The sequence below is a fragment of the Leptonychotes weddellii genome, chromosome 4 (assembly GCF_054177405.1).
Source record: "Leptonychotes weddellii isolate Sample4059 chromosome 4, ASM5417740v2, whole genome shotgun sequence".
Lineage (NCBI taxonomy): Eukaryota > Metazoa > Chordata > Mammalia > Carnivora > Phocidae > Leptonychotes > Leptonychotes weddellii.
The window spans coordinates 35,107,790-35,129,518 of NC_138372.1; the positions used below are offsets into that span (position 1 = coordinate 35,107,790).

Below are 21,729 nucleotides of genomic sequence, written 5' to 3' on the forward strand. Positions count from 1 at the left end.
TTTTGCTCAACTTCAAAGTCAGCATGTCTAAGCTTATTCCCAGGCTCACTGCCCCTCCTGAGTTCCCATCTCAGGAAGGGCAACCACATCTATCTACTCCGCTGTCCAGGCCAAACCATGGGTGTCATTCAAAACTCCTTCCTGTCCCATGAGCCAATCACTAAGCTGCCCACAGCTCCCTCCATAATGCCTCTCCAACCCCACAGCAGCAGGCTCTACTGGTCTCCAGCCTCTAGCCTGGCACCCTCCAAATCCACCCCCTTACAGGAACCAGAGGGATCTTTCTGAAATGCAAACCTGATCCTGTCACTTCCCAGCTTAAAATCCTTCCATGCTCCCCATTCCCGTGAGAATGAAGTCCAAATTTCACCCTGTATCATAACCCCCTCTGCCCCTCTGTCTGCCCCCAGTACCGGCCACACTGAATGATTTGGCAGTCTCCCGAGGGTGCCTCCCTCTCAAGGCAGGTGCACAGAGGTCTCCTCTGCCTGGAAAGCCCTCCCTGCCCTGGGAATCTTTCATGCATCAGCTCAGGTATGGCCTCCTGGCCTGGGTCCCTTCTATGGGCTCCCAGAGCCCCTGTGCCTTCCTCCACAAATGCACCTGGGATAACTGCCTGTAAATGCCTATCTCCACCAGGCTGTGACCTCCTTAGGGGTGGACAGCAGCTCTGATGACTCCCAGCATCCAGCACATAACCCAAAGGAGTTCAGTGAGGAACGACAATGCTCAAGGACATAGTCCCTGTCCACCAGTGAGGGTCTGCTGATTCTCTGCTTGCTGACTCTGTCAAGCAGAAGGCCACTGGGATGGAGGAGTGAGGCTGTGAGCATTTAGAAACGAGGCCAGAGGCTGTCCTGGCAGTTCACATAGCTCTGGCTTGAGTGACTGTGATGACGTACACAACAGCGGAGGTCAGGAGGAGAAAGCATGTCAGGATATTAGGGCAGATGCCCTTGGGTACTGTAGTGTCTGCAACTGGACACAATGACTCTTACAGTCAAATGTGACTTCGAATCCAATCCAAATAATGTTTGTTGAGGATCTGCTACATGCCAGGTACTGTGCTAGGTGCTTTCTGATAGCTTTTAAGTAGAGCTACGGTATAATTTATCATCCAAACTGGGACACTTCTAAGAGTGAAAGGGGGCACTATTAATAAATACTCTAGGACAACAGGTATAAATGGGAGCTGCCCCAGGCAAGCCAAAATTTACAACCATCCTACCCACAGGTCACAGTTTGTGTGCTTCCTTGCCCCCCGCCCCCCGTAACTCTACACACAATTTGTAAATCTATATCAGTATTTACTTATTTATTGTCTATTCCCCCACAAATTGCAAGGGTTAGGGTTTTGTTCACTAGTAGAAAAAAATCTCAGTGCCTAGTATATAGAAACTACTTGATAAATACTTGTGGAAAGAAGGAAGGCAAGACTGGAGTAAAAGCCTGGGCAAGGAGATGGGGAGTGCGGAAGAGACAAGAGATGGAGGGAGCTGAGATCCTTGACTCCCGTGGTCAGCTTGACTACCATGTTAGTGCTCCATGTGCTTGGGTCTTAAAGGAGTGGACTTTCAGGAAGAATACAGTTTAGGCAACAAGCTCAGCATCCAAGTGTGTTTACTAAGATCCAACCAGCTGATGAGCAACCTATTTATGGCACAAAAAGTGTCTAAATCTCTCTGTCCCTCAGTCTTGGCTGTTCTATGTTTTGTAACGTGGATGAGTGCCCAGTTGTTTGTGAGCAAATCAATGACTTCTCAGTGATGACAGCAATGGCAGGCTGAAGCCTCTTCTCTTCAGCAAACCTAACCCTTCCCTTTGGGTCCTCCTCCATGCCTCACCCCCCAGTTCTCTCCTCAGGGATTCATCTAAAACACCCCCTTTTTCAGGAACTCCCACTCTATCACTTCTCCTATCCTGTGTCTTTTTTTTTTAATCATGCCTCATTGTCCTCTCTATGAATAACTGTTTTCTATCTATAAACCGTATTACAGTTGGCATAACAGGATTTGCCATCCAATCCACTTCAACCAATAGTTTAGTGAATATTTATTATCAGCTAGATCAGAAAAAATGTCGGGGCTATGGCAGTCAAGGGGCCATGAAATAACAGTCATCAAAGTTAGAAGAGACTCAGATGTCATCTCACTCCAGTGTCTTCCAAACAATTGAATCTCCTCTATGCACCATTTTGATAGTGTCATTTAGCTTCAAGGTGAACACTTTTAGTAAAGCAAAGTTCATAGCTCCTACATCCACTCCATTTTAGGTAGAGCTAATTGTTAAAAAGTTCTATTTCTCTATAGACCTTACCTCCTCCTTTGGCCTCCACCCAGGAGATGTCTGTCCTGTCCTCTCTGATAGCTCTTTAGGGATAGAATGATAGTGGTCTGCTTCCTTTCTCTAACCTATGAAACCCCCATGTCGTCTCCTGTTTCTTACAAAGTCTTGCCCCTATGAGCAAACTCAGTATGGAAACCCATTGTTCCCCTTCTTTCTGGACTAGCAGGCCCTCTTCTCTGGGAATAGGTTCACCACGGCCACCACAGCCCTCAAGTCCAGCCATGTGGTTCCAGTGTGCTGTTCTGTCCTTACATATCCTTGCCTATGGGGCCAGAGTTGACTTGCCCAGAGGTGGCATATCCCCCAGGCTAGGCCAGTCACAGTCTTTTGGAACTGGAACTAGAAAATGAGAGTGGATCACTCTCCAGGGATGGAGCCAACAGATGTGACTTTAGTTATGTGAGATACACTGGTACTCTCGTAATAAATTCTCTATTTTGCTTAAACTAGTTCAAATTGTATTTCTTTTGCTTATAGCCAAAGAACCCTATGAATCTGCTTCACTATATTTCCTTTATCCCACAAGACCTCCTGAACCCAACTGAACAAGATATTTGTGAGAGGTGGGGGAAGGTATTTGGGTCTATCCAATTTAAAGATAAGACCAGCAGGCCTCATACCCATCCTGGTTTTGACCCTGCACTGCACTCCTAATTTGTAGCTCCTACTGGAATTTCCCAGTACAACACTGCCCTTTCCCAAATAAGCCATAAAACCAGCAGGTGCTGAAGGGGTTTGGTTACTCACTGGGTCATTGTACATCCGGATGATGAGCTGTTTCACTCCATGCAGGGTAGGGTGGGCCCACGGAGAGGGATCCAGCCAGTGACGGTTCAGGTCAAACCCCATCAGAGAGCACCTAGGTAGTACCCGGAGTCAGAGTCAGTATGAACAGGACAAGCCAAACTTGTCACTTATCAAAATACAGCTAGGAGTAGGAGCAGTCCCTGTCTCACCTACCTAGCATTTATTTTTTGCCAGAAACAGTTCTAAACATTTTATATATATTAATTCACTCAATGCTTTCAACAAAACCCTATGAAGTCACTACTATTACAATTCCTACTTTATATAAGAAGTTGAATCACAGAGAGGTTCAAATATTTCTGTGGAGAAGTCTGACTTCAGTATCCATGCTCTGAGACCACAGACACATGTATATCTCTCATACAGGGCAGTAGAGAGAAGTGCTCAGGCTGAAGTCACTGGTGTCCATATTATTCCTCTCTGTCTCGCACCCACAGCTCATCCATTGTTTCTACCTTCAAAAGGTATTCAGAACCCAACACCCTTTTATCAGCTCCACGATATCACCTTGAGCTCAGACCAAGGTTCTGAGTATTGTGACAGTCTCTTACCTGGTCTTATTTCCACCCTGGCATCCTCCCAGCCCACCTCTCATCCCATCTTCTTCCCCACCCCCATTTTCCACATAGCATCCAGGGTGATCCTCTAAAACACAAGTCAGATGATGTCCCTTTTACACTCAGATGGTCCCTGTTAGATGCAGAGTAAAACCCCTTACAAGCTACAAGTCCCCATGTGGTCCTTCCCTGCTAACTTCTCTGACCTCAGCTCCTACCACCATCCCTCTTGCTTCTTCTGTGCCAGATGCTGGACTCCTCATTGTTCCTCCAACACACTAGGTGCATCCTGCCCTCTATCTTTTCCTCCAGTCTGGGAGTCAGGCAGATCAGAATTCATAACCACTGTCTGATCCCTCCTGATGTAGTAGGCATTTACCCATTTTCTTTGGAGAATGCCCAACATCTAACCCTGTGATTAGAGGGGACAGTGTTGGGGAGAGTTTGCTCCTCCATCATTACAGATGATGAGACTATGGTGGTGCCTTTTCTTCCACCACAGAAGACAGATGGGCCAGATTCTCCCTCTTTGTGACCTGCCAGCCACAGCAACAGGAAATCAGACTCAGGCAACAGTCGCTTCCCTCCAGGACTTAAAGTTGGCCCAGGTGATATAAGGTTGGGAGTCAGGTGTACAGACATGCTACCATTGAATAGGGGTAGTTATCCCTGCCAGCAGCCAACTTTCACCCTCCATAGCTATTCTGTTAATTTGTTTGTTTTCCAAATGTGGCCCTTCCTATAAATTCCCTTTTTGCTTCAGTGGCTGGAGCTAGTCCTTGTTCCTTTAACAGAAAGCATCACTGAATAAACAAACAAACAAACAAACAAACAAAAAAACAGAAAGCATCACTAACCATGCAGCTCTGTAGGCTAATTTATATTAAACCCTAGTGGCTGGTCACCAAGCAGATGGAACCACTGGTCTGGGTGCTATGCCCACAGAGCTCTTTGAGCTTCTACTGAGCATCTAAAAATTTGGAATGGAACGCTATTGTTAACAACAGGACTTAATCACAAATGACCGTAACTTTAGAGATGGTTAGCTTACCTCCCTCTCCTCTGCCTTCAATTAAGAATGCCCTAAGCAATCCCTTAGCCAAGTCACTAGCTTGCTCCATGATACTTCTATGACCTGGTACTCACCACCTCCCCAGGCAGCTTATCTCATTCTTGGACAGCCCTGCTAGAAAACTCTTCCTTCTCTTTAGCTGAAATTGTCTTCCCAGCGATTTCCTGCACTAGTCTCATCTTTGCCTCATAGAGTCACTCAGAACCATGAGGCTATGTTGTGAAGACCAGGAGCTTTGGAAGTCACAGTTAGGTTTAAATTTTGATTGGTGACCTTTTTAAATTTCTTTTTAAAAAACCCCTTTGGGGGCGCCTGGGTGGCTCAGTCATTAAGCGTCTGCCTTCAGCTCAGGTCATGGTCCTGGGTGCTGGGATTGAGCCCTGCATCAGGCTCGCTGCTCTGCGGGAAGCCTGCTTCTCCCTCTCCCACTCCCCCTGCTTGTGTTCCCTCTCTCTGTGTGTCTCTCTCTGTCAAATAAATAAATAAAATCTTTAAAAAAAAAAATGAAACCCTTTGGGCTTCTGTTTTATCATATGTCTAATGAGGATAACAACCTTGACTTTCTGGATTATGAACATGAACTACTAATGGCCCAGCAGAATCCTCAGACCAGAATGAATACTGAATAAATGGCAGCCGGTGATGACAGTGGCAGTGGTGGGGATTGTGGTATTGTTGAAATTGTCTAAATCCAAATATCACCTCCTCCAGGAAGGCTTGCTAACTTACTCTCTGCAAATGTGGGATAGGTGCTGTCCCTCTGCTTCCACGGCATCCACTGCTCCCCCCGCCCCCCACCCTGCCCATCAGAGTGGCTACAGAGCAAGATATAGTGATTATTGAGTCTGTCTTCCCCACTGAACCATGAATTCCTCAAGGGTGTGGATTCTGTCTTATTCATGTTTGTATTCTTGCGCTTGACATAGAGTCTGGACTATGGTAGACATTGAGGAATTAGTTGTTGATTGAACATTTCATTCTTTCCCAAGAATTTTCCAATCTCATATGATATCGTTCTTACAACCATCTAGGCACACAGGTGGATTTCATTTTTCAAGCGGGAGCACTGAAGGCCAGAGAAGGTAAGCCATTCTTTCAAGGTCACCTACCTACCTGGTACTCCACAGGGCCCAGACTACAATCCAGGTGAATTGGCCCTGGGGCCCTGGTCTTCCCATCTGGCCATTCTGCTTCCAGGAAGCCTCTTTCATTAAAAAAAGTGAGATTCAAAACTTAAGAGAAGGTGTTATAGGCGAAAGATCCTGAAAGGTCAACACCTTGATCCAGCCTATTGATGAAAATGGTGTGGCTGGTGACTCAAAGGCCACTCAATCCTCAAAGAATCCTGGCGTTCTTTAGAAGCTGAAACGGTGGTGAGGCTCTTCAGTGAGTAGCACCTGTGCTGGGTACTTTTTGAGCTGATTTTTTAGAGAACACTTCTAATGGTAACAGTCTATCAGTAGGTGGGTATTTACTAAAGAAAAACCTTAGTAAAGATGCAGGAGCCCTGCCTAGCTAGGGACCAGGGGGACAGGCCTCTAATGTCTATATCATCTTGAGATAGTCACTTCCCCTCCCTGGGCTCCATGCTCTTCTTTGTAAAACGAGAGGATTATACTTCACTCAGGACGGTCTCTCCCAGCTTACTCATTATATGTTGTTGGGTGTTTTTTGTTTTTTTACTTTTTAAGTTTTTATTTTAATTCCAATTAGTTAACATATTAGTGTCAGGTGTACAACATAGTGATTCAACACTTCCATGTATCACCCGGTGCTCATCACGACAAGTGCACTCCTTAGTCCCCATCCCCCCACCTGCCTGCCCTCTTGTTCTGTATAGATAAAAGTCTGTTTCTTGGTTTGTCTCTCTCTTTTTTTCCCCTTTGCTTGTTTGTTTTGTTTCTTAAATTCTACATATAAGTGAGGTCATATGGTATTTGTCTTTCTCCAACTGACTTATTTCACTTGGTATTATACTCTCTAACTCCATCCATGTTGTTGCAAATGGCAAGTTTCATTCTTTTTTATGGCTGAATAATATTCCATTGTATAAATATACACCACATCTTCTTTATCCATCTATCCATCAGTGGACGTGTGAGCTGCTTCCATATCTTGGCTATTGTGAATAATGCTGCTATAAATATCATTATATGATTTTAAAGCATCACTAATTGGGATTTATCCCCAAAGTTAGGGACTTGGAGGAAGCACACGTTTCTGATAAAGTTAAAATACCGATATTCTAGGGAAAGGATTGACAGTTGTTTTTTTTTTTTTTTTAAAGATTTTATTTATTTATTTGAGAGAGAATGAGATAGAGAGAGAGCATGAGAGGGGGGAGGGTCAGAGGGAGAAGCAGACTCCCTGCCGAGCAGGGAGCCCGATGCAGGACTCGATCCCGGAACTCCAGGATCATGACCTGAGCCGAAGGCAGTCGCTTAACCAACTGAGCCACCCAGGCGTCCCAAGGATTGACAGTTTTAAAAAGAAACACCAAATAGTTAAGGGTTACCAATATCTTAATGTTAACTGCATGCATTTTTCAACATTTGATATTTTCATGGGACCTAATCTTTGCCTCTAGGAGTTCTCACGTTGCTCTGAACTTTGAAGAAGGGATGGGAATTTGCCAAAGTCAAGGCCTCAGAGAGCAGGCAAGGGTGTGCAAAGTTCAGCGAAGTGAGAATTGTTGGAAGTTACACATATTTTTAACAGGCCACTAGTGTATTATGTTTGTGTCTCTAACTAGGCTAGAAGCACCAGGAAGGCAGGGCTGATGCATTTTCTTGTTAGTGGTTTCAGGACCCAAATCATCTGCCTAAAGACAGAGAAATAGACAAGGTGATCTCCAGATGCCAGGCTCTCATACTATGATTGCCAGTTTAGAGTCACTGAGTATGAAATCCTGGGTCTCTGCTCTGGGTCTCTGTCTCCTTGGTGCTCTTCTATTCTGTAATTTATTTTTGAGATGAAATCTCTGTTTGAGCTCAAAGTCAGGACCCATGTTCTGACATGAATGGAACTCTTTATGGTAATAAAGAGACACAATATTTGACATTAGGATCATTCTAGAAAATCCAATTTTATGGAAGTCAAATTTATAGGTAACTACATAATATATACTTTCATTCTCTTGAATTGGAGATACTCTTGACTATCTTTTGTTTCTTCTTCCAAACTGCGAGCCCAATGGGGGCAGGGATTATGTTTGTGTCACCTTGCGCCACCCCCCAACTTATCTACTACAGACCCAGGTGCAGAGAAGGTTCATTATACCTACTGAATGAATGAGTGAATGAACAAGTGTATGAACAAATACCCTGAATATGTGCAAACAAAGTTTAGGTAATTCCTTGAAGAAGATATTTTTTGAAAAGTATTTAAGTACCTGCTACATGCTAGACATTTTCACAATAGCCAAATAAGGTAGGTATTATTAATCCTCATTTTAGGGTGCCTGGGTGGCTCAGTCAGTTAAGTGTCTGTCCTTGGCTCAGGTCATGATCCTAGGGTCCTGGGATCGAGTCCTGCATTGGGCTTCCTGCTCAATGGGGAGTCTGCTTCTCCCTCTGCCACTCTCCCCTGCTCATGATCTCTCTCTGTCTCTCAAATAAATAAATATTTTTAAAAATCCTCATTTTATAAATGAGCAAATAAAATCCAAGAGAGATTTGACTTTAGAACATCACTTGACAACTACTAGGATATAGATCAGGGATTTGAACCAAGATCTTATCAATGCCAGGATGGTGTCCAGTGATTTTTTTTGAGGCTGTGGCATCTATGAAAGAGACCCTCAGCTACTCCTGTCTGCTCTTCCTTTACTGGTCTCATCCTCCTCTGCACAATGGCAGAGACACAATGGCTCCAGAGAACATTATTCAAATGGCAAGTAAATAGCTCCATCTTGTGAGGGGCATCATGCCCATCCTTGTTGCAATAATGGCAGTTAGAATGAGAGCAATGATTTTAATTTCCCTCCTTATGATTTCCTTTTCATCTCTTCTAAAGGATAGAGAAGAAGACAGCTTGGTGACTTCAGATCAATCTCATCTGAGCACTGTGGGGCTGTGTGCTTCTGGAAGGGTGGCATTGACAGGCAGAGATGGATGAGGCACACATGCAATTGTCTCTCAAACGCAGCAGTTTTTCAGCATTACCAATGAGCTAGATTGGATTAAGTATATTTGCACCAAAAGCAAAATAAATATTGCTTTATTTAATGCCACTAAAAGTTGGGATTCAATTGCCCTTGGCCTGAGGTACCCTCTAGCTCTATTGATTGGCCAGTGTCAGAATGCCAGACAGTCTGTCATCAATAGCTCCTGCAAAATGCTTAGCAGGTGGGGTGGGCTCTACTATGGTGGAGATGGAGGAGGGCGGGCAGTGTCCTTTGTCCCAAACATAAGGGATAATTACAACACATCTGCTCCACATCACCACTCCCAGAATATTTAAAGCATTTCCCTCACATTCTCTCTTAGACTATCACAACAAGGATGCAACCTGGGCAGTAAAGGCAAAGAGGAGAATGGATAGAACATAGTGGGGCGCCCGGGTGGCTCAGTCGGTTGAGCGTCTGGCTCTTGGTTTCCTCTCAGGTCATGATTTCATGGGTTTTGAGATTAAGCCCCGCTTCGGGCTCCATGCTCAGTGAGTGAGATTCTCACTCTCCCTCTGCCCCTCCCGCTCGTGCTCTCTCTCTCTCTGAAATAAGTGAAATCTTAAAAAAGAAAAAAGACAAGACCATAGGTTCTAAGTCAGAAGGACTTGGGTTTGAGTCCCAGATCTACCACTGAGTAGTTTTGTGACCTTGGACAAATTCATGGGTTTTGTTCAAAGACCTGAAAGCACCAGGAGGGCAGAAACTGAATCTATTTCATTTGCCATTGAGTTTTTTGTTAGGCACACAGCCAGCTCTCCATTAGACTGTATAATTAGAGGCTCCGAAAGCTTAAGTAATTTGTCTGTAGCCCAGCAAGGACAAGTGAGAGAAGCAAGACTTGAACCCACTCTGCTAGCTCTAAAGCCCATGTTCTTAGCCACCACTATTCTCTTAGCAGTCCTGGGAGTCAGGTCAGCATCCGATCGAGAGGACTCATGTGAGGTGAGGGTTGTACGCAACACCCTTAATTTTTAAATGGGGAAACTGAGGGGTGCCTGGGTGGCTCACCTGATTAAGCATCTGACTTTGGCTCAGGTCATGGTCTCAGGGTCCTGGAATCAAGCCCTGCATCAGGCTCCCCTCTATGTGGGGAGTCTGCTTGTCCCTCTGTCCCTTCCCCTGCTCGTTCTCGCTCTCTCTCTCAGATAAATGAATAAAATCTTAAAAAAAATAAATGAGGGGCGCCTGGGTGGCTCAGTTGGTTAAGCGACTGCTTTCGGCTCAGGTCATGATCCTGGAGTCCCTGGATCGAGTCCCGCATCGGGCTCCCTGCTCGGCGGGGAGCCTGCTTCTCCCTCTGACCCTCCCCCCTCTCATGTGCTCTCTCTCTCTCATTCTCTCTGTCTCAAATAAATAAATAAAATCTTTAAAAAAAATAAAATAAAACAAATGAGGAAACTAGGTCTCAAATGGGGGCTGACATGTAAAGTACCTTCATGCAAATTGACAAAATGTGAGCCCCTCCAAGCTAGAAACAGGTGCCCCTTCTGAGTGGGTGACGTACACCTGCTCTGGCTAGCTGTGGGGTTGGGGGCAGTCCCAGCCAGCCTGGCCCCTTGACCAGGAGCATGTACTGCATGTATATGTGAGGAGGCCCTGGACATTCCCAAGGCCCATAGCAGAGCTAAGATGAGGTAGAACTTCCCACCTCCAAGGGTCAGCAAGATCTTGACCCTGGAATGGTGGCCTGGATGGTGGCCTTTCTGGCAAGGTGGTGGGGTTGGGGGAAGGGAGTACTCAGACCATACCTGGAAAAGGGATCATCTTTAACCTTGAAATTCCTGAGTCCTTTCTCCCAGAACTTACGGCTAGTGGACAAGAAGCTTTGTTGGAGTGCCTTTTCCCTTCTCACGGAGAGCATGTGCTCTGGGGTTTCAGTCTCCTTCCATCCCGTCTCCTGCCTGGCAGCAACATCAGGCTTGGTGGGGAGGGTGGAATTTCCACATGGTGACTTAGGACAATCCTGAGAATCACCAACCGAAAGGACCCAAGATTTCATAAAACCCAATTCCCACGTCTCAAAGACGGAAATGGAGGCCAAGACCACATAGCTATGTAAGAGTAGCATTGGAAGTTCATTCCAGGACCAAGATTATTTTCCCTCAATAATAACACTGACAAGGAGTAAAAAAGAACCATTTAACAAGGCCCAAGGGGGAACATTTTCTAAAGGAGTGCCCTGGCCCTTGGGTCTAGGAATCATCTATTTCAACTTCTTAAGTGAGAAAGGGCAAAGGAAACACAAAAGAGAAGAAAAGTCCTTTAGGTCCTCACAAGCTCCGGGAGCCAGTGAGACCCCTGCCCACCTTGTCTAAGCCTGAGAAGTCGCTTAGATGGCAGTGTGGACTCTGGAGCCACACTGCCTGGATAAGATCTTGGCATTGGCCCCATCTTAGCTGTATGGTCTCTCTGTGCCTCAGCCCTCATCTGGGCAATGTGGATCTTGCTTACCTCAGAGGGTTGTTTCAAGGATTAAATGAGATCAGTCATGGAAAATGTTGGGGAGACACTGCCTAGTTTGAGATCACGGCTACACATATGTTAACTGGTCTTACAGTTTGATCTTGGTAGGACTGTCAGGGTCTTCCACAAACTGGTCCCCACTTATTCCTCCAGCTTCTTCAACCATGTCCCTAACCTGTATACCACGCAAGGCTCACACATGTTACATCCTATGAACTAATTTCAAAAAGGTGTCCCCTCCTGTGGGCTGACGTAATTCCTCCAAGTCCCAAGGCTGATCAGGCCTGGGCTGCATGCCAGCCTCCACCTGCCTTCTTAGCTGGTGCCTTTGTGCAGTGCGTGAACCTACACTGTGGTCTCTAGCTCTGACCATGCACAACGGCCATGTCAGACCACTTGCCATTCCCCAAGGCTCAGGCGGCAAGGCTGAGGCCAGGCACTAGGGCTCCAAGGCAGCTCCCTGGTTTTGACTCCTGGATTTCCTACTATCGCAGGACCTTGGGCAAGTTATTTAACCACTCTGTGTGCATCAAGTTCCTTGTCTGTAATATGAGGATATTACAAGAACCTACATTACAGGTTCATGGGGTTGTTAGGAGGAAGCTCCCAGTTCAATCCCAACAGGGACTCTTAGTGTCCAGCAGTAAGAGAATGGCTCTTCCTCTCGATCCCCTTGTTTCCTCTTCCCAGAGGGAGGTGGTGAAACTGATCTGATTGGTCCACTTAAGAAAAGGGGCAGAGCCTGTTGGCCCAGCCCCTCCAGGCAAGACTTGCTGAGATCTGTGACCCCGCTGGGAGGGTCCATTCTGGCCTCCTCCGTCATGTGCTGTGCCTTCTGAGAGGCAACTCACTTCCTGCTTGGCTTGGGGCTGGTGGCAAAGTTGAACTTTGGGGTGAAGTAGAAGGAGGCCAATTTTAGCCACAGAGATAAAGCATGCCTCCCAAATCCTGCTTTTACCAATAATCAAGCTAATTTTGACCCCTACCTTTCTGATCCCTCTACCTTCTTCTAAACTGGTGGGAGTAGTGGGGGGAGTGGGAGCAGGCATATGATGAGTTCCATCTTCAGTGGAAATAATATGTAAAAACACTTACAATAGGGCCCGGTAGCTTGCATAAGTTCAATTAATGTTTGTTTTGTTATCAACACTGTTGTTGTTTAACATCATTCCTTTGTTTTAGAACGTGCTGCCTGCCAATCTCTTCCCCTGGCTAACTCCCCCTCACCCCTCAAGGCTCGTCTCACACAACACCTCCTTCTTGAGGGCAAGCACAGGGCAAAGCCCACCTCAGTTCCCCAGTGCCCAGTACCAAGTGTGTGCTGTGTGAAGGCCTGAGGGAAAGAGGTGGTGGGTGGGGAGGAAGGAGGATGAGAAATAAAGAAGAGGGAGAAGAAATGATTGAGTTGAAAGGCTTCTGAAGCAGAGGCAGACTACCAGCAAAGGCACGGGTGTGAGCAAGAGTGGGCCAGTTTAGGGCCCTGCAAAGGGCCCAGGAAGGCGAGAAGAGCGGATGGAGGGTGTTAGGGCAGGAGCAAGGTGGGCAGTGGGAGATGAACCCGAGAAGGAAGTTCCTGGACACTGCGCATGCTTGAATACCAGGCTACAGAGGTTAGGTTCTTGCTGATGGCCAACAGGGAGCCACGGGAGGATTTTACACAGAGAACTAACACTCTTCAAGCAGTGGTTTAGGAACTAAGACCAGAAATGACAAAAGTTCTTGATTCTATTGTTTTGCTCCTCCAGACTCCCCAGCCACTCGTTGTGGGTTACGGTCTCCTCAGAGGCCTGTCTTTGCTGTAGAACCAATTATTAAAATCAACTTGCTATCAACCCTAACTTTGAAACGCTATTCAGCTGCTTGCAGGGACAGAGATGGGGGGCTGCCTCCACAGACATCTAGCCATCTGGCCTTTTCTGTGGAACCTGGCTGCGAAGCTCATTTGAATAATTGGTTTTGGCGGTGTGCACTTGTGGGTTAGACACCTAATTACACTGCCAGCCCCAATGTCCTTTCAGCCTCCTTAGAAACATCGCTCAGGTTACATAAAGCAGGAGAGGGCTTCTGGGAGGTGAGGCTGTCTGGCCCCCGTTGTCGCTTGCACTTCATCTTGACTAACCACGTGGCTGGCTCACTGTGTGACCTTGAGCAAGTTACTTAGCCTCTCTGTGGCTCGGTTTCTTCTTTGTTCAGAGAGAGAGAGTGATTCCTACCCTGTCTCCATGCCACAGGCTTCTTGTAAGGCTCTAGGGAAAGCCAGGGGAGTTGTGACTTAGCAGAAATACAAGTGGAGACATGTAGGTTGAGGAGAGCTCAATGTCAGGAAGCAACGTGTGTGCAGGCTGTATCAGGAGAGGTACGCCCCCAGAATGTCGGGGAGCAAGGTGTGTGCAGGCTGCCTCAGAAGTACGCCCCCAGAATTAGGCCTGTGATCGTCCCTTCCTACTCCTGCTCCACTAGCTAGCTCTATGAACTTAAGGGACTTTGCTAATCTATCTATGCCTCAGTTTCCTCATCTGTAAAATGAGAATAATGATAGACATGTTCTGAGGATTAAGTGGAACCATACATGCAGAATGCCTCGAACGGTGGTGGGCCCCGAGGTTCCATAGATGTCGACTGTTCACCATCACCATTGTCACCTTCGTCGTCATCGTCATCATAACTGTTCAGTCCTGGACACTAGGCCTCGAAGACAGACAATGACAAACATCTGGAGCATGTTCAGAAGACAGCAGGAAGGACAGGGAGGGGAATGGATGTCAGATTACATGTGAAAAGGTACAAGGTTCTGGGGGATGTCCAGCCTCGGGGACAGGAGATGGTAGCGGTTGGACTGGAGAGTGGGGAAGTGAGGGGACACATGGTCTTCGGACAGCTAAAGAGCTACCATGTAAAAGAGAGACTAAAACAGAATAATCCTTCGGGGGTAAAGCAGAAGGGATGGGCTGGCAGGTTTAGCCTGAATCCCAACCCTCTCTAACAGTCCAAGCTGGTAGCTTGGTGATGCTTTAGAAGGGCGGGAGCCACCCAGGCCTGGAGGTGGACAAGAAGAGGGGGGCCTGGCTATTGCTCTGGTAGACTACTGAGGGGATCCCGGCCCTGGGCAGAGCGCTGGACTGGAGGTCTCAGCTCCCCTCCTACTCCAAGGCTGATGGCACTGTGACAGAGACCCTGAGGACAGGGAGTGTGGCCAGGATGGGGAAGGAGGCACAGTGAGAAGAGGGTGGCAGACCTCTTGGTGAGGTGATCCTTGCAATGGGTCTTTGGTTTCCATTTCTGGCGTGATAAAAAGTGCAGTTTTGTTTTGTTTTTTTATAGGAAAGAGGGGAAGCCCCCCCCTTTTTTTTAAGATTTTATTTATTTATTTGAGAGAGAGAGAGAGACAGAGAGCATGAGAGGGTTTACACCGTCAAAGAACAAAGAGAATACTGACATGCACTTTACATTTTATGTAGCTAATTGTATGTTCTATTCCATTTTGGAAAGTTTAAAATGTTTCCTCCTTTGGATGTCGGGGTGGGCAAGGTCAGCCAGTTATGATGCCTGTCCGTGTGTGTGTGTGTGTTGGAAATACCTTGCCTGGTATTAGCCTCTGCTGTGCTTAATGACGTTTTGCTGTGCCAATCTCCTTTTTACTGTCTGTGTCTGGTGAATTCCTATATATCTTCCATCCTTTGAGAACACTCCCTCATCACTGCCAGTTAGAGGGAGGCACTGCCTGATTTCAGGACACCGTGCAGCTGGAGGTGAAATCTGTAGGAGGCTAGGGTCAGCTTGCCTAGATTCATAAACCAGCTCTGACCCTTCCTGCTGGGGGGCCCACGGCAAGTTCCTTTCTGCCTCTGTACCTCTACTTCCTTCTGTATTTAAAATGGAGCTATAGAAATAGACTCATCAATACAGAGAACAAATTGGTGGTTGATGGCATAGGGGATGGGCAAAATAGGTGAAGGGGATTGAGGGGAGCAAAATTCCAGTTGTAAAATAAACAAGTCCTGGAGATGAAAAGTGCAGCATCGGGAATATAGTTAATAATTTGTAATAACGTATGTGGACAGACGGTGACTACACTTACACTGAACGCCGAGTAATATATAGAATTGTCGAATCACTGTGTAGTCCACCCGAAACTGATATAATATTGTATATCCACTACACTCAATACAATCGCATAAAATTCTTTCTCCAGTTTTTGACCACTTTTTAAAAATTTCCTTGTGAATTAACTTTAGCCGTCCTTTAGTTTTCTCAAAAGTTATTCAAGATTTTCTTATGGATTTCAGTAAGTCCTCATATATTGATGAAGTATTTTCCTACTGTGTTCTTTAGTTCCAGTGTATTCAGTTTTATGGCATAAAAATGTTTAGTATGAGAAAGATGGGCTCTACCACTGCCCCCATCCCAGGGCTGTTGCTAGTGTTAAATGAGATGCTCTCTCTAATGCATAGTTAGTCGGCACTTAGACATTAGTGCTATTAGTTGGCCTCTGTGGCCTCACACGCGCACCCCTCTAATACAAACACGGCTTTTCATTGGCAAAGGCTGCCTCTGATTTCCATCTGCTTCCCTAAGGCCCAGCGCAGGGCCTGACACTCAGCAGGCCCTCAATAAACCTTAGTTAAATTGGATTTACTGCACCGGAGCATCCTTGGCTACGTGAGGATCACCAGGGCCAGGAGACACGATGTGGTGCGGGTCCACCGACAGGAGGGCCGTGCATTTCCACCGCGGGGGCTATGGTGCCATGTTATAAAGCTGGATCATTTCTGTGCCACCCCGAGGGGTCTGTGGCTCTCCCCCACCTCCACGCTCCCAAGAAGCACTGAGGTTTTCTGAAGAGGAGAAATTTCATGGCATCCTGCTATCTTTTGGGTAACTGCGTATTTTATGATGACTAATAGGCAATTACTATGGTAATATTGCAATTCAGCATGTGTGAGGTTTGGGAAATGAGAAATTATGGGTAACTACTTTGGACTCATTTCTATGGTAACAAAAAGTAATTGTCATTAAATACCAGTTATACTGAGGCTGTACCTGGTAATTATAGATTTTTATGCCCAGAAACATAAATAAAACCAATAAATTTATTCCAAGGTCTATGACTGTTTACTTATATGTGGCTCTATGGAATACACAATGACAAGCACCTAATTAGGAAATGCAAACCCAACACAGAGTTTCATATTGTCATATGGAGATGGAAAGTCTCTTTTTCAAATGCAAGGCAACTCGTACATTACACATGCTCGGAAGGAATCAATCGCAGTGGGGTACGGGGAGGGGTGGGGCTGTCTGCTCTGCTGAGGGAGTGATGGGGAGGAGGAGGCGGCCGAGACAGCGTGTGTGGGCAGCCACGTCTGATGCAGGACACTGAGAACTGCCAACCCACCGACTCGACTGTAGACCGACTCAGCCCATCACCCCGACCCCCAGTGGCCTTCCGACTGGGAGCTGCCTTGCAGCTTCTTGGCTCTGTAATACCTGAAGTTACAGGATTCATCCCTCAAGACCTCTAGGCCGCAGACCCCCTAGAACCCTCTGAAGTTACTCACATGGCATCAGTAAGGGCACCATTCTTCTTATTTTTTTATTGTGGTAAAATACACATAACATACAATTTACCCTCTTAATCATTTCTAAGTGTACAGTTCAGTGGTATTACGTACATTCCTAATGCCATGCTATCACCACTGTCCATCTCCAAAGCCCTTTTATCTTGTCAACCTGAAACTCTGTACCCACTAAACCCTGACTCCCCATTCCCCCTTCCCTTTAGCCCTTGGTAACCATCATTCTACTTTCTGTGATTCTGACCATTCTAAGTACGTCATATAAGTGGAATCATAACGGTATTTGTCTTTTTGTGACTGGCTTAGTTCACACGGTATAATGTCGGCAAGTTCAACCATGGTGTAGTCACACCATTTTTGATAGAGCCTCTCCCCAGTGCTACTACTAAATGGCAGAAGATGACTTCTACCTCATTTTCCTCTTCCAAGGGGGGAGGAGGGAAACTGAGGCCAGGGGAGAGGAGTGTCTCGCCCAAGGACAAGAAAGCTCAGGAGGGTGGGGAACGTTAGAGTGCCGTTCTCTGCTTCCAGCTCCAGCTTGTAAGACAAAGGCCATGTCTGGGGATGCGGAGAGTCCCTGGATATATAATGTGACTTTGAACCTGGCTCTTCACCTTCACAGCCTCAGTTTCCCCTTTGCTCAAAATAATATAATAAAAACTGACTTTCCTTTCTCAAAGAGTTGTTATAAAGATCAAATGTGGCTTGTAAGTGCCTTTAAACGTGTAATGTCCATACAGTAACAACACGTGGCTGTGCACCCAGAGTCTGCTAAATCATAATGGCAGCCAATCGTGGTAGCCGTGCCACACCAGGGTAAGATTGAGACAAGCGGGTTTAGGAGGCCCTGTAGGTGTAAGTAAAGTGTTGGGAGGGGAGGCATGCGGCCAGAGCTCCTCTGCACTAGAGACTGTAGCTCCAAGCCACGGCACTGTTACTAAACCCCGCCGCTGAGTTTATTTATCCACGCCCCACCCCCCGAAAATACCGATCAGAGGCCCATTCCATGCTGGGCGCTCTGCCAGACTTTGGGGACAGAGGTGGACAACGTCCTGACTTCATGGAGTCTGCTGTCTAGAGATGGAGATCGTCCTTAAACAGTCACATGAATACCCACACGGTTACCAACTGGGGCAAGGGCTAGGCAAGGGTGCTGCTGGTGCCCAGAGAGGCCTATGGGTTGGCATTAAGCCTCAGACTGAGCTGAAAAGAGGCCCGCGTAGTTAGGGTAGAGTGAGTGAGGCAGAGCGTGCAGCTGCCCGGCGTCACTGTCCCACGCCATAGCATCATTGCGGTCCGCTGTGATGTCATCTCACGCCTGCCGCGGGCTCCCAAGGAGCATGCTGGCGCACCTATAACCAGCCAAGGCCCTCCCGACTCCTCCCGGAGGCCAGGGTCCAGGCGCAGACCCGGGAGTCAGGTTAGCAAATGCTTCTGCCTTCCGCACAAAGAGCATGATCTGTCATGCCGCAGCGGCCATCGGCTGCGCTTAAATGCTATTTTATTATAGGGCGCCTGGGTGGCTCAGTTGGTTAAGCGACTGCCTTCGGCTCAGGTCATGATCCTGGAGTCCCTGGATCGAGTCCCGCATCGGGCTCCCTGCTCGGCAGGGAGCCTGCTTCTGCCTCTGACCCTCCCCCCTCTCATGTGCTCTCCGTCTCTCTCGCATTCTCTCTGTCTCAAATAAATAAATAAATAAATAAATCTTTAAAATTAAAAAAAAAAATCCTCTTTGGGAAGCATTGCTAAGCATTTAAAAAAAAAATGCTATTTTATTATAAATTCCAGAGTATAGGTACTTGTCTTATTAAATACAAGTTGTGCGTGATTAAACCTGGGAAATCTCCTGCCTTTCCTTCCTAGATTGGAATACAGGTCTCTTTAATGTAGAAGAAGGAACGGGAGGGGGGTGGGCAGGAGGAGCAGCAGGTCCCTGGCCATGAGGGCAGGCCTGTGTCTCATTCTTCACACAGGGTCTGGCATGTCTGGGGTAGGCCTGCTTCCCGGGCTGCTCCTCACAGGCCACATGACCTAAGGCAGATTATTTCACTTTCCTGAGGCTTGAGAGACTGCACATCCTGAGGGGCTGTTGGGAGGGAAAGAGAGCAGGAGAGAGGTGGCGACCTGGTTGTCTGTGTTCCAACCTGTTTCCAGCAATGTGATGAGTTCCTCTGAGGTCTGGTGCTATTCACTGCCCTAGAATTCTGACAACTTTCCTTCCCTCCCTCCCCAAATCCCTTCCTTGCTTCCTTTGCTCCTCCCTCCCACCCTCCCACCTTTCCTTTGGTCCTCAAGCTAATTGGAGTAGATTTTCATTATTTGCAAGCAGAGAAATCTCAGCAAACACCTTCCTTCGCAAACTTGTGTGGGGATTAAATGAGATAAGTGTACGAGTGCTTGACACGGCACTGGGTGGGCAAGCAGAATTCTTGGAGTGGTATTTCCCAAAATGAGTTTAATACCACTGGGGGCTGGGGGAGGGTGGAGGGGGTAGAGGGCATAAAGGATGGAGGGGGAAACAAGCTGTATAGGAAAAGGGTTCCTTGACTCATCTTTGGGAAACACCGGGTACTATATTCCCCCCTTGAGATTCCTATTGATTAGCATATTCAGAACTGAAAGATCTTATTGTAAAAGAACGCATTTAATTTCGCTTAACTCTGTGTTTCCCAAACTCCCTCAAACTCCAAACTCCTTTCTCCCCTACAATGCCTAGGCAAGTCCCTCCAGGCATGGGACATGCTGCTGTAGTCAGGGAGGGCTGGCCTGGAGCACCTCTAAGGCACCTTGAAGCTCTCAATCCTGAGTCTTTATTATTATTTTTCACCTTCTCCAAATCTTTTTTTTTTTAAAGATTTTATTTATTTATTTGAGACAGAGAGAATGAGAGAGACAGAGAGCACATGAGAGGGGGGAGGGTCAGAGGGAGAAGCAGGCTCCCTGCCAAGCAGGGAGCCCGATGCGGGACTTGATCCCGGGACTCCAGGATCATGACCTGAGCCGAAGGCAGTCGCTTAACCAACTGAGCCACCCAGGCTCCCTCTCCAAATCTTTAGTACTGAATTCTCATGATTGATAGACTCTATGTTGCAACTCAGAGCTGTTTTAGCAACAGGATTAATGCCTGTGGTTAGAGATTTGCTCCAGCTCTTATAACGAGAAACACATATTCTCACTAGGAAAACGTTGGGGGTTTAAACTTCAGTAGAGAACTATTTCTGATGGTTGGAGCTCTTTTACCCTGAAATCCCCAAATCAGACAGTCTGGAGCTTGAAGACATACAGAAAGCGTCTAGTTCCCCATCACCACCCCAGTGGCCATCGGAAGCCCAGAGAGGGAAGACATTTTGGTCAAGGTCACAGACCTCTTTCCCACGTGCCACCCCTGGACAGCAGATGATGACATAAGTAAGTCTGTAGAGTGGACAGCATTGACCTCTTTCTGACCACTGCCGCTCTTGTAATTAAACAGAAATGTTAACATAAAGCAAATGGTCTTTCCACCACCATTACCTCGAACAGTGTGCTCTGTCCAGGGAAGGTGGAAAGGCATTGCTCTCAGGCCTGCAGCAAGCCATAAAACCTGCCAGCGCTAATGAACCATCGCTTGAGCCAGTTAAGAGAGGAAGCAAAACTGTCTTTAATTAAGGCATCCTGCATCCCATGGGCTCTCTCTAACTTACACCCAGAGGTATTGGGAAGCCCCTCTGGACCCAATTGCCATGCTTTTGGAAAGCAGTAAACCAACTCTGTTTAAAAGGGACCTGGCTGGGTATTGAACAATCTGGGTTCTGATCTGAGCTGTACTGCTGACCTTGGGTAAATCCCATCTCATATGTAGCCTTTAGTTTCTTTATCAATGAAGTCAGCCGTTTCCTTCACTCATGTTCATCAAATAGTTTTTGAGCATCTACTGTGGGCTGATCCCTGCTGCCAGGCACCATGGACACAAGGACCACGAAGGCTCAGTCCCTGCTCTCTGCTGGCTTGAAGGCCAGTGGAGTCCATGCAATGGATAAATCTTGTTCAATAACCAGGCCTGTGGGTGCTTAGAGGAGGAAGTAACTAATTCTGTTTGGAGGTTTGGGGAATGCTTTCCAGAACAGGAGACATGAGCTGTGGTGTGAAGAAGGGTTAATAAGATAAGGAAGGGATAGCAGGTTCTGGGCAGAGGGCAGCCTTGAGGAAGGTTAGGAATCAGGGACCAACAGGACATGTCTAGGGAACTAGGCTTTGCTTAGAGTGGCTATTAGAGTGGAGGGTGGGAGGTGAGGCAGAATGGTGGACAGATAGGCACCAGGTCAGACAGAGCCTCTCGTGCAAAAGCTGCAAGGCTGAATGTTATTTTGCAAGTTGTGGGACTAATCTGCTCTAAAGATATGTAATGTGCACGGTGAAATTAGATAAATAGTGTTTCACTGGCTGTGTGACTTTGGGCAAGTCTGTTGCCTCAGTTGTCAAATAAGAGTAATCACACTATCTCAGAGGATTCAATGTTCTATTGGCAGATGATCCACTGGGCAGTGAAATTTTAGACTATAAATTATGGTGCTCGGCCAGAAGAAAGAGAGTTCAAGGTCTGAGAGCATGAGTGCGTGTGGGGCGAGCTTCTATGCCCACATCAGAGAGAAATGCTGCTCAGATGACCTGGGATGCCACTCTCCTTCATTAATGTTCTCCAAAAAGAAACACAGAATCAAAATAGTCATTGCTATCACCCCCATAGTATATTCTGCAAAG

General features: G+C 46.8%; 1 protein-coding gene across 3 annotated transcripts in view; it reads right to left on the bottom strand.

The window, feature by feature from the left end:
- Positions 1 to 21,729, bottom strand: part of BEND5 (BEN domain containing 5) — a 237,313-nt gene that overhangs the window by 89,269 nt on the left and 126,315 nt on the right. For all 3 annotated transcript variants that reach the window (XM_081818422.1, XM_081818421.1, XM_081818420.1), the window contains one exon: positions 3,094 to 3,205. In XM_081818422.1, coding sequence (XP_081674548.1) covers positions 3,094 to 3,205 — 112 coding nt within the window. The remainder of the gene's footprint in view (positions 1 to 3,093; positions 3,206 to 21,729) is intronic.